Source organism: Mauremys mutica, chromosome 13 (assembly GCF_020497125.1).
Source record: "Mauremys mutica isolate MM-2020 ecotype Southern chromosome 13, ASM2049712v1, whole genome shotgun sequence".
NCBI classification, from domain to species: Eukaryota; Metazoa; Chordata; order Testudines; family Geoemydidae; genus Mauremys; species Mauremys mutica.
In genome coordinates this window covers 53,393,083-53,407,172 of record NC_059084.1, presented here as the reverse complement: position 1 = coordinate 53,407,172, position 14,090 = coordinate 53,393,083, and the positions used below count along the sequence as shown (strand labels likewise).

General features: G+C 47.1%; 1 gene segment (V, D, J or C); it reads left to right on the top strand.

Annotated features, from left to right (window-relative positions):
- Positions 1-11,822: 11,822 nt before the first annotated feature.
- Positions 11,823-12,417, top strand: LOC123347747. The segment is given in 2 exon segments: positions 11,823-11,871; positions 12,098-12,417. Coding segments are annotated over 2 exon segments (369 nt in total).
- The last annotated feature ends 1,673 nt before the right edge of the window (positions 12,418-14,090 follow it).

Sequence of the window (14,090 nt, the reverse complement as noted above, 5' to 3'; positions counted from 1 at the left end):
GCCGCGCTTCGGCCGGAGCTGCGGAATGGCGGGGCTTCCCGAGCTTTGGCCGGAGCTCCAGCCGGGGCCACGGGACTTGCCGCGCTCTCAGCCGGAGCTCCCGCCGGGATCCCGGGACCACAAGGCTGCCTCGCTCCAGTCGGCGCTCTGGCCAGGGGAGCGGGGCCACGGGAGACCCCAGGGGTCCGCAGCCGGCAGGGGTGGCTCTAGCCATTTCGCTGCCCCAAGCACGGCGGCACACCGCGGGGGGCGCTCTGTTGGTCGCCAGTCCCGCGGACGTGCCTGCGGATGTTCCACCAAAGCCGCGGGACCAGCGGACCCTCCACAGGCACGTCTGCGGGAGGTCCACCGGAGCCGCCTGCCGCCCTCCCGGTGACCGGCAGAGCGCCCCCCCCCCGCAGCATGCCACCCCAAGCACGCGCTTGGCGCGCTGGGGCCCGGAGCCTCCCCCGGCAGCCGAGGTAAGTAAAACAAATTAAAAAGGCGCCTAAGGTTTGGGGCCCTCTTAGGCCCGAGGCCCCATTCAGGGGAATGAAGCGAATAGGCCTAAAGCGGGCCCTGGCCCCAGGCCCCCTGAATCCTCTGGGCGGCCCTGGTTCCCTGGGCAGGACCGAGTCACCCAGCACTGCACCTGCAACGAGAAATAAAATATACTAGTTTTATGTAGTCTGCGCGCTCACCACTATAACCTTAGACAAGTAGATTGAGAGAGAGGCGATAGGGGGACAGAAAGAGAAACTGCACAGAGAGGGAGAGAAAGATGGGAATAGGGAGGCGGTGTGTGTTTGTGTGTGTACAAAGAGAGAGAGAGAAAGAGATTCCGGCTCAATGGGACAAGCTCTACGACCAACTACCTGGCTATAGAGTGAAAACAAAAAGTCTGAACATCAAACGTTTGCTCATAGTTTTAAGCAAAGTGGTTCCGATTTCAGTTCCATCCTGAACCCTTCAGCCCTGAAGAGACAGCGTCCTTCCTGAATGTGACAGACTCGCCCAATTTCTGCAGCTACTGGCCTAATGAGGGGCATATGTGGAACTCAGAGCCCTCGGAACGAACCGTGGTTGGTTTTGCTTGTGAACGGCATCCTCGCCTTCCTCAACCCTCCTTTAACGTGTCTTGATTTGCTGGTAAGTGCAACTCTTTGCAGGCGGTTACATTAAGTTGGAAGCACAGTGACTGGTTGTACATAGAGTAAATTACATGTCGGAGAAATCTAGGACCCCACCTCCCTACAACCAATTTCTCAACAATTCTTGGTTATTGGTGCACAGTGAGGAGAGAGTCCCATGGATTTTTTTCCCAGAAGAAATTGCACTTCTAGCTTTCTCGCCTCAGAAAATCCCCGCTTCCACAAACATCACATTTAAAGATTCAAATTAAATCACTCACCAAAGACCCCCCTTCCCCCCCGCCAGGATAAATTACTTTTGCGTGCGCACACGGAGCTAATTCAGGGAAAGTCTGGGTTAATGCACAAAGGCTTCAAAGGATTTCCTGAATATCTAAAAACCAAACAAGCAAAAAAACCCAAAACCAAGGAATAGTCTGGTGGCACCTTACAACAAACTCCAAAATGTTCCCAAGCAGAATTTTTCTTAACTGAATTTTACAGCGAGGCAAAGGATTATCAAGGGAAGTACTTGTACCCGGGCTTGTCTGGCATATGGTGAAATCCACATTTTTTACTTCTACTGCTAAAATCAAATCCTTCCTAGCCTACATATAAGGCTTGTAGAGGATTGATTTCATGGATTTATTTGGCAAAGGTTTATGGCTGGCTGCCAGCCTGATGCCAACTCTCCTGCTTTTCCAACCCGGCTTGGGACTGGCTATGGCAGAGTTACAACCACTAATACTGACAGTACTTTACACTAAGCAGGTTTTAAATGGTGAAATCTACTGAGAAGATTTTTTTTCCTTAGGAAGCAAAGAAACACTTTCCGCAGACTCTTGTAACCAAGGAATGGCTTGTAGGAATAACCGAGTTCTTACAATAACCTCTTCTGGAGACAAGTAACAGAGTTACACAGATTTTCAAGGTCAAAAGGAAGAAATATGCACATGCAGTTTGACCTCCTGCATAACAGAGGCCAGAACATTTCTCTCAATGACTCCTGCTCCAAACCAATAACTGATGATTCCTCTGGAGAAACGCGAGAAATTCCATGTGTAAATAACCCTCCCCTGGTCTAGAGAAACATCTGAATGGCTCGTGGAGGAGAGGTCCATCGATAGCTAGTAGCCAGGATGGGCAGGGATGCAGCCCCATGCTCTTTGAGTCCCTAAGCCTCTGACTGCCAGAAGCTGGGACTGGACGACAGGGGACGGATCACTCGATAATTGTCCTGTTCTGAAGCACCTGGCACTGGCCACTGTTGGAAGAGAGGCCGCTAGGCTGGATGGACCATTGGCCTTACTGAGCCAGATCATTCTTATGTTTTCTTGCTGCTTTGTCAAAATGACTTGCATGATTTATTATCTCTACAAGGGGGCGCGCCTGCCGTTCTGGGAATTACATTTTACGCTGTGTTTTATTTTGAATCCAACACTCCCCTGGAGAGTCTTTCGGGACTCTCGTGTCATACAGAGAAGGAAGGAGGGAAATCACAGAGAGGGCTCTTTTACATCATACACTTTATTTTAATAAACAAAAGAGGAGGAAGAATTATTGTCATAATTGGATAAAGGGACTAGCCGTTATCTTTGTGACACTGCTCCGCCAAGTTCAGTTCCTTCTGCTCTTCCCACGTCTGGGAGAATCTTTCCGTTTCTTTCCCTGTGTAGTGTTATACCCACCATGCTGTGCAAACCACGCCGGATGCGTCATTATCTCAGTTATGTACATGTGAGTTAATACAGGTATGAATTTACAACCTTTTAATAAAAAATATTTGTTGTCAATAAAACAAATCACCCGACAAATCCTGGAAAATCGTAACAGGATTTCCTGAAGCTGGAAACATGCTGTAGAAGACATTGGTCGAGGTTCCGATCTCTGTCCCATCACCGCAACTCTGGCCGGGCTCTCAGCTGCTGTGTGAAGTGTTTCAGTTTCACTGAAATCAGCATCCATCCATCCAGCTCTCTCTTTCTGTCCATCAGGCTTTCCGTTTAACCAGCGTCTTATGCAAGTAAGTCCCTCTGATTTCCTGATGAGGCAAAGAATTCAAGTTAATGTCTAAACATTGTATCTATTGCATAGTGTCAGCTTCAAACAAAACTGTTTGAAAACTCGAGTGGGTAGACGAGCCAGGTAGCAGACGGTTTCACAGAGGACTCAGAAGCAAACACCACTCCCCTTCCCTCATTTCCTCTGGGTTTGGGCGTTTGGTTCAGATTCGCCCCTCTGCACTTTTCAGGGCGGCATGTCATGTGGGTCGGTTTATAACATTCAGCCAACAATCCCCTTGCTTCGCCGCCTCTTTGTGACTCTAAGCGCAGAGTCCTCTGAACAATGGAAATGAGTTTTCTTCTAACCCTTTTTATATTCACTCTGTATCCAGGTAATTGAGCTGCTAGCTTTGTTCATGCAGCCTGGCTCACTGCTAATTAAACCCCCTCTCTTCTGCTCCCAAAAACAGAACCAATCCACCAGCTGTCTCCGTTTCTCGGCAGCGCTCCCAGTCCCTCCTTTTCAGTCTACCTATCTACGTACCTAGTTCTATTCTCTCTCTTCCAGTCTCGTTCCCTCTCTCGGTTCGGGACTCCGCTTGTCTGGAACTGATACATTGTATTTATTTATTTATTTATTTCTTGTCGCAGGTGCTGCGCTGGGTGACTCGGTCCAGTCCGAGGAACCCCAAGTGTCTGGAGTAGAAGGAGGCTCGGTGACACTCAGCTGTTCCTACAATACCACCGATTCTACGGGCGTCTATCTCTACTGGTACCGACAGTCTCCTACCCGAGCCCCGCAGCACATTCTGCGGAGAGGGACGAAGCTGTACTCTGCCAATAGAGATACTGCGGATTTCGCCCAGGAGAGGTTTTCTTCCCAGGCTGAAGAGAGCTCCACAGGTCTGAACATCACAGCCCTGGAGCTGGCGGACACAGGGGTGTATCTCTGCGCCTTGCAGCGGGCACAGTGACAGAGCCACGGAGCAGAGCTGTACAAAAACCCTCTCTTCCTTCCCATTCACCGGCCCTGCCCTGGGGAGAGACCAGAGACAGGCGTCCCCAAAGCCCCGGGGTCTCCCCCCAGTCAGAGGTACAGATACAGCTCTGCATGACAGGCAGGGCCTGTCCCAGCCCCACATCCTGCTGGAATGTGGTTATAATAATTGGAGATATACCAATCACCTAGACCTGGAAGGGACCTTGAAAGGTCCTTGAGTCTAGTCCCCTGCCTTCGCTAGCAGGACCAAGTACTGAATTTTGCCCGAGATCTCTAAGTGGCCCCCTCAAGGATTGAGCTCACAACCCTGGGTTTAGCAGGCCAATGCTCAAACCACTGAGCTATCCCTCCCTTCCCCCCGTTAAATTCTGTTTCACCCATTGAGACTTGGGGAAATGACTAGTGAAGAGATTTTAAAGGTTTTAGCTGCTTAACAATGCAGAGAAGCACCTAGGGATGGATTTTAAAAAGGTATTTAAGTGCCTCCTGGGATTTTCAAAAGTATCTAGTCACCTAACACCCATTGAAATCAATGCAATTGAGACACCTATTTGCTTTTGAAAATTCCACTAGGTGCCTAAATGTCTTTAATACCGGCACCCCTAGAGCAATGGCTTTCACCCTTTCCAGACTACAGAACCCCTTTCAGGAGTCTGATTCGTCTTGTGGACCTCCAAATTTCACTTCACTTAAAAACTACTTGCTTACAAACTCAGACATAAAAACACAAAGGTGTCACAGCCACACTATTACTGAAAAAATTGTTTCACTTTCTCCCTTTGTCTGTGTGAAGTTTTAGCTTCTACTGACTTGGCTAGTGCTTTTGATGTAGCCTGTTGTAAAACTAGGCAAATATCTAGATGAGTTGATGTATCCCCTGGAAGGTCTCTGTGCCCACCTGGTTGAGACCCACTGCCCCAAGGGGAGTTTTGAAAGGACCTACGGTAGATTTATAAAAGGTTTTTAAGCACGTTAACAGGCAGACAGTTGCTATCTGCTATTTTCAGTGGCACCGCTATGGGCACCCGCATGGCCCCACAATATGCCAATATTTTTATGGCTGACCTGGAACAACGCTTCCTCAGCTCCCGTCCACTCACGCCCCTTCTCCACCTACGCTACATTGATGACATCTTCATCATCTGGACCCATGGGAAGGAGACTCTGGAAAAATTCCACCACAATTTCAACAGCTTCCACCCCACCATCAACCTCAGCCTGGACCAATCTACACGGGAGGTCCACTTCCTAGACACTACGGTGCAAATAAGTGATGGTCACATTAACACCACCCTATACCGAAAACCTACCGACCGCTATGCCTACCTTCATGCCTCCAGCTTCCATCCCGGGCACACCAGAAGATCCATTGTCTACAGCCAAGCACTGAGGTACAACCGCATCTGCTCTAACCCCACAGACAGAGACCAACACCTACAAAATCTCCACCAAGCATTCTCAAAACTACAGTACCCGCACGAGGAAATAAGGAAACAGATCAACAGAGCCAGACGTGTACCCAGAAGCCTCCTGCTGCAAGAAAAACCCAAGAAAGAAATCAACAGGACTCCACTGGCCATCACATACAGTCCCCAGCTAAAACCCCTACAACGCATCATCAGGGATCTACAACCCATCCTGGACAATGATCCCACACTTTCACAGGCCTTGGGTGGCAGACCAGTCCTCGCCCACAGACAACCTGCCAACCTGAAGCATATTCTCACCAGTAACTGCACACTGCACCATAGTAACTCTAACTCAGGAACCAATCCATGCAACAAACCTCGATGCCAACTCTGCCCACATATCTACACCAGCGACACCATCACAGGACCTAACCAGATCAGCCACACCATCACCGGTTCATTCACCTGCACGTCCACCAATGTAATATATGCCATCATATGCCAGCAATGCCCCTCTGCTATGTACATCGGCCAAACTGGACAGTCTCTAAGGAAAAGGATAAATGGACACAAATCAGATATTAGGAATGGCAATATACAAAAACCTGTAGGAGAACACTTCAACCTCCCTGGCCACACAATAGCAGATCTTAAGGTGGCCATCCTGCAGCAAAAAAACTTCAGGACCAGACTTCAAAGAGAAACTGCTGAGCTCCAGTTCATCTACAAATTTGACACCATCAGCTCAGGATTAAACAAAGACTGTGAATGGCTTGTCAACTACAGAACCAGTTTCTCCTCTCTTGGTTTTCACTCAACTGCTAGAACAGGGCCTCATCCTCCCTGATTGAACTAACCTCGTTATCTCTAGCTTGCTTCTTGCTTGCATATATAAACCTGCCCCTGGAAATTTCCACCACTTGCATCCGAAGAAGTGGGTATTCACCCACGAAAGCTCATGCTGCAAAACGTCTGTTAGTCTATAAGGTGCCACAGGATTCTTTGCTGCAGTTGCTATCTACATCGCTATACATCCAAATACCACCAAAATCTGCTCTTTGGTGGGATTTTCAAAATTTCTTTACCAGGTTAGGTGCCTAATTCCTCTCGGCTTTTCATTGGCGTGTCTAAGTGCTATAGTGAGTTATAACAATAGCTTGTTTATCAGCACCCACCACAAACACTGAGGAATCCCTTCTGCCCCAATAATAAGGAAATCCCCTAAGATAGTGGTGAAGTCGCAGGGAGTGAATTATAATGCTCCCTGAATGAAGGTGACTGATAATTAACTGCAGAGCGTGTACTTATGTCAAGGTGATTACAATTACCTGCCAACGAACACAGCAGTAACAATTCATCCAGACAGGTGAGAAGTCTTTAGGACAGGGGTGACCCTTTTATAATTCTGTGTTTGTACGGTGCCTGTCACAATGAGGTCCTGCTCTAAGCCCAGCCCTCCTAGAAGACACTTAAATAACTCAGAATTCTTAGCATAACCGGGTCCGGCCCAGGACAGGGGCTGTGTTGACAATAATCAATCATAACCCTGAGCTTACAGAAGGCGCGTTCTGTGTGGAGAGGACCAGTGAGATGATTGTTTGTAAAGAAGCGATAAACCAACACTTTGTTCAAAGCGCGTAATCAGGCCTGGCTGTTAGGAATCATCTATTTAAAGCAGATGCCTAAAGCAGCTAAATACCACATCGATAACCAAACTTCCATACAAACGGACTTCACTAAAATAAGACAGGAGATCTACATTACTCACTTCACCTCTCTACAAAGGAAAAAGGACTGTAAGCTGTCTAAACTCCTACCTGCCACATGGGGCCACAACCGTGGTACCCCTAACCCACCCAGCAATATTGTCAATCTATCCAACCACACACTCAGCCCAGAAGAACAGTCTGTCCTATCTCGGGGACTCTCTTTCTGCCCTGCCACCCCCACCAATATGATACAGTTCTGCGGTGATCTGGAAGCCTACTTTCGCCGTCTCCGACTCAAAGAATTCTTTCAGGACAACACTGAACAGCGCACTGATACACAGTTACCCTCCCACCAACAGCACAAGAAGAAGAACTCCACATGGACTCCTCCTGAGGGTCGAAATGACAGTCTGGACCTATACATTGAATGCTTCCGCCGACGTGCACAGGCAGAAATTGTGGAAAAACAACATCGCTTGCCTCACAACCTAAGTGGTGCAGAACGCAATGCCATCCACAGCCTCAGAAACCATCCTGACATTATAATCAAAGAGGCTGATAAAGGAGGTGCTGTTGTCATCATGAACAGGTCTGACTACCAAAAGGAGGCCGCCAGACAACTCTCCAACACCAAATTCTACAGGCCAATTCCCTCAGATCCCACTGAGGAATACACTAAGAAACTGCACCATCTACTCAGGACACTCCCTACACTAACACCAGAACTAATCAACATACCCTTAGAGCCCCGACCAGGGTTATTCTATCTACTACCCAAGATCCACAAACCCGGAAATCCTGGACGCCCCATCATCTCGGGCATTGGAACTCTCACTGAAGGACTGTCTGGATATGTAGACTCTCTACTCAGACCCTATGCTACCAGCACTCCCAGCTATCTCCGTGACACCACTGATTTCCTGACGAAACTACAATGCATTGGTGACCTTCCAGAAAACACCATCCTGGCCACCATGGATGTAGAGGCTCTCTACACAAACATCCCACATACTGATGGAATACAAGCTGTCAGGAACAGTATCCCTGATGATGCCACAGCACACCTGGTTGCTGAGCTCTGTGGCTTTATCCTCACACACAACTATTTCAAATTTGCTGACAATATATATCTTCAGATCACTGGCACCGCTATGGGCACCCGTATGGCCCCACAATATGACAATATTTTTATGGCCGACCTGGAACAACGCTTCCTCAGCTCCCGTCCACTCACGCCCCTTCTCTACCTACGCTACATCGATGACATCTTCATCATCTGGACCCATGGGAAGGAGACTCTGGAAAAATTCCACCACGATTTCAACAGCTTCCACCCCTCCATCAACCTCAGCCTGGACCAATCTACACGGGAGGTCCACTTCCTAGATACCACGGTGCAAATAAGTGATGGTCACATCAACACCACCCTATGCCGAAAACCTACTGACCGCTATGCCTACCTTCATGCCTCCAGCTTCCATCCCGGACACACCACAAGATCCATTGTCTACAGCCAAGCACTGAGGTACAACCGTATCTGCTCTAACCCCGCAGACAGAGACCAACACCTAGAAAATCTCCACCAAGCATTCTCAAGACTACAGTACCCACACGAGGAAATAAGGAAACAGATCAACAGAGCCAGACGTGTACCCAGAAGCCTCCTACTGGAAGACAAACCCAAGAAAGAAACCAACAGGACTCCACTGGCCATCACATACAGTCCCCAGCTAAAACCCCTACAACGCATCATCAGGGATCTACAACCCATCCTGGACAATGATCCCACACTTTCACAGGCCTTGGGTGGCAGACCAGTCCTCGCCCACAGACAACCTGCCAACCTGAAGCATATTCTCACCAGCAACTGCACACCGCACCATAGTAACTCTAGCTCAGGAACCAATCCATGCAACAAACCTCGATGCCAACTCTGCCCACATATCTACACCAGCAACACCATCACAGGACCAAACCAGATCAGCCACAACATCACCGGTTCATTCACCTGCACTTCCACCAATGTAATATATGCCATCATATGCCAGCAATGCCCCTCTGCTATGTACATCGGCCAAACTGGACAGTCTCTAAGGAAAAGGATAAATGGACACAAATCAGATATTAGGAATGGCAATATACAAAAACCTGTAGGAGAACACTTCAACCTCCCTGGCCACACAATAGCAGATCTTAAGGTGGCCATCCTACAGCAAAAAAACTTTAGGACCAGACTTCAAAGAGAAACTGCTGAGCTCCAGTTCATCTGCAAATTTGATGCCATCAGCTCAGGACTAAACAAAGACTGTGAATGGCTTGCCAATTACAGAACCAGTTTCTCCTCCCTTGGTTTTCACACCTCAGCTGCTAGAACAGGGCCTCATCCACCCTGATTGATCTAACCTCGTTATCTCTAGCTTGCTTCTTGCTTGCTTATATATACCTGCCCCTGGAAATTTCCACCACTTGCATCCGAAGAAGTGGGTATTCACCCACGAAAGCTCATGCTGCAAAACGTCTGTTAGTCTATAAGGTGCCACAGGATTCTTTGCTGCATCGATAAACACACTGATTTTAAGAGCGGGGGGGACGGACCATTGTGACCTTGGAGTCTGCTGTCCTGTATAACACAGGAGAGAAAATGTCACCCAACGATTCTTACTTGAAGCCCATCCTTTGTGGTTGAACTAGAGCAACGTGAGAAATTCCATTTAAAAATAAGACTTTGCGGTCTCAGAAAGGTCTCTGAAATGGCTTTCCTGCTGGCTTTTGGTATTTTATTGCAGGGTTTCTTACATCCACTAGTGGGCGCCCCTGGCTTACAGATGGTGACATTTCACATTACATTAGATATTTCTTTCTATAACAATATCTGAGTCAGAAACTGAGACGTTTCCTTGTGACTTCAGCATCATTAGACGGGCGAGGATGAGAGGAGGAGGTCACAGAAAGAGCAGATCTAAGTTTGAAAACCGGAATTAACATTTAATAAAAACGAAGAGGAATAACTTTATAATTAACCAAAGACTCCCAGAAAAGGAACGAAGATAACCTTATGCTGCAAAATGTTTTACTGCTTGGCTCTACAGCTCTGTTTTCTGCTTGATTACTCAGGTGAGAAATGTTTAGTTTGACTGAGTTTATATGTAGTTAAGGTTTTATAAAACGTAAGACCTACAGAATTCCTGTTGTTACAGGATTTCAAAAGACCTAAAGAGAGTGAAGCACCCAGCTTCCTTATGGGCACACAAAATATTTAAGAAAAACAGAATATTTGAACTAGCACAACAAAATCCATCCAAATTATCTGTAGGAAATCCTTGCCCTCTTAAAACACAATACTTGATTTAACAATGAAAACCAGTTTCTGTATAAGATATTATTGAAATTACAGACATGGTAGAAAGGAAAAGGAAAAGGAAAGTTCTTTAATGACTCTTTATTGCCTTTACAGGTTTTGTTCAAAGTGATTCTGTGTTTCAGTCTCCTCTGGAGGTGACAGTCTCAGAGGGACACGATATATTATTACACTGTAATTTCACCACTATTTCTAACAGCCCGAATCTCTTCTGGTACCGCCAGTATCCGAACCAACCACCCCAGCATATACTGACAGCCTATAAATCTCCTGCTGGGAAGAACACGTTCATCTCTGGAAAATTCTCAACAGTTCTGTTCGACGCTAATAAGACGGTGCCCTTGAAGATTGAGGCTGTTTCCCTCCAAGACAAAGCCGTGTATTACTGTGCTCTGAGTCCCACACTGGGGCAGAGTTGTATCTCCGGCGTTACAAGAAGTGATCAGAGACTGTTTTTCTACACGACCCTTTTTATGACACTTCTCTGCCAAGTTCAGTTCCTACTGCTCTTCCCATATCTAGGAGGATCTTTCCGTTTCTACCCCTGTGTAGTGTTTTATCCACCCTGCTGTGCAAACCAAGCCCGATGCGTTATAATCTTAATTATATATATGTGAGTTAATACATGCATTAATTTACAACCTTTAAATAAAAATATTTGTTGTAAATAAAAGAAATCACGCCACAAATCCTGGAAAATCGTAACAGGATTTCCTGAAGCTGGAAACATGCTGTAGAAGACACTGAGCGAGGTTCTGATTTCTGTCCCAACACCGCAACTCTGGCCGGGTTCTCAGATGCGTTAAAGCGTTTCAGTTCCACTGAAATCAGCATCCATCCAGCCAGCTCTCTCTGTCCGTCAGGCTTTCTGTTTAACCAGCTTCTTATGCAAGTAAGTCCCTCTGATTTCCCGATGAGGCAAAGAATTCAATTTCATACCTAAACATTATATCCATTGCATAGTCACAGCTACAAACAAAACTGTTTGAAAACTCGAGTGGGTAGACGAGCCAGGTAGCAGACGGTTTCACAGAGGAATCATAAGCAAACACCACTCCCCTCCCCTCATTTCCTCTGGGTTTGGGCGTTGGGGTCAGATTCGCCCCGCCCCCTCGACTTTTCCGGGAGGAATCTGGGTCATTTTAACACATTTAGCCAATGGTTCTGTTGCTTCACTGTTGTGTTTTCACTGCCCCTTTGTGACTCTCAAACCAGGATCCGCTTTGCTCAAACCATGAGCACGAGTTTGATACTGAGCTTTTTTATCGTTACTCTGTGCCCAGGTAATTGTGATTTTTGGTTTTGTTCAGGCAGCCCGTCCCGTTGCTAAATAGTTTCTCCCTACAATAGGAACCATTGCTTTTAACTATCCGCCCCCGCCCCCCGCCTGCCTTTTCCTCTGCAATTCTCTTCCTTTTCTCTTTGTCTGTCTGTCTGTCTATCTCTCTCTCTCTCTGTGTTTAAGTTGGACACTCTGACTGTACAGAACTGGTATATTTCTTGTTGCAGGTGCTGTGCTGGGTGACTCGATCCAGTCCAACAAACCCGAAGCGTCTGCAGGAGCAGGGGACAATGTGACACTCAGCTGTTCTTACAATACCAGTTATTCTGATGTCTATCTCTACTGGTACCGACAGTTTCCTGACCAAGGCCCACAGTACGTTCTCCGAATAGGTGCCAAGGCCTACAGCTCTGTCCGTGATTTTGCAGAGTTTGCCAAGAAGAGATTTACTCCCCAGGCTAATGATACCTCTACAGTTGTGACTGTCACAGCCCTGGAGCTGGCGGACACAGCGGTGTATTACTGCGCCCTGCAGAGGGCACAGTGACAGAGCCTCATCCCAGAGCTGTGCAAAAACCCTCCCTTCCTTCACATTAGATTGTCCCCTGTATCTTTTCTCTCTCCTCTTCAAACTCTTTGAGGCAGAGGTGGCATTAATAGGTTGCATAGCCTGGGACCTAGTACAATGGGGCCCCACTCTCCCCTGCGTCTGTCTCCTCCTGTTGTCCTTGTCTTATACTCAGATTGTGAGATCTTGGGGGCAGGGATTTTTTTGTTTTGTATTTGTACAGCACCTGGCACCATGGACTGGAGGGTTCTACACATCCTCCTGCTAAGTAATAGAACCCTTCACTGGGGGCAGGGGAGGCCACTCTGTTTTACAGAGAAGAGTTGTCAGCAGATCTCTCACTTACCAGAAGCAAGGAACAGGTAAGGAGGGGAAATGCTGGAAAAGCCACTTTGGCAAACTGTCTGTGCCAAAGGAGTGAGAAAGTTAAAATATCTCCCAGCTTGGATGAAGCTTGAAAGACACCCGAAGAAGAGAACCCTGCAAGAAAATTATAAGCCCTCATGGAGAAGCAGACCCTGCCCCTAGCCATTGTGATCCTCACACTGAAGTAATTGTGGCAAAAGGGAGACTGAGTCAATGGGTGTTAGGCACCTTTTAAAATCGAACTAGGAACCTGTTTGTATCTTTAGGTGCCCAAAAGTCTTGGAAAGTCTGACCCTAAATGACTTGTCCAATGTAAAATGGGAAATCTGTGGTAGAACAGGGAACTTAACCCAGATCTCCAACATCCCACTCTAGTGCACTCAGTGAGAGATGGCAATTTCATGCATTTCTGGGGAGCTTACTGTATTAAATGTATGCATCACTGTGAGCCAGGGGTTGTATGCAATTCCATGGGGGAGGGAGACCACAGCTCCCCCAGGACCCGAGAACAATGGGGAGGGGGGTGGATGAGGAAAATTCCTTCTGCTTCTAACACATCCCAGTAGGCACCAACTCCTAGAGAGACTTGCATGTACTGATTCAAGCTGGATGCTGTGCAGACCACCACCCGGAGAATGGATTTTTTTAATAAACAGCCTGAGTTTAAACTGACTCAGGGCCCTTTTAAAAAAAATTATTGGAGAACTTAAGTGTCTTCAAGTCACCAGGGCCTGATGAAATGCATCCCAGAATCCTCAAGGAACTGACTGAGGAGATAGCTGACCCTTTAGCTATTATGTTAGAAAAGTCATGGAAGACAGGGGAGATTCCAGAAGACTGGAAAAGGGCAAATCTAGTGCCCATCCATAAAAAGGGAAATAAGGACAACCCAGGGAATTACAGACCATTTAGCTTAACTTCTGTACCCAGAAAGATAATGGAGCAAATAATTAAGGAATCAATTTGGAAACATCTAGAAGATAACAAGGTGATACGTAATAGTCAGCATGGATTTGTCAAGAACAAGTCATGTCAGACCAATCTGATAGCTTTCTTTGACAGGGTAACAAGCCTTGTGGATATGGGGGAAGTGGTAGATGTGTCTAGACTTTAGTGTCTAGACTTTAGTAAGGCTTTTAATACAGTCTCCCATGATCTTCTCATTAAGAAACTAGAGAAATGCAACCTAGATGGAGCTACTATAAGGTTGGTGCAAAACTGGTTGGAAAACTGTTCCCAGAGCATAGTAATCAGTGGTTCACAGTCAGGCTGGAAAGGCATAATGA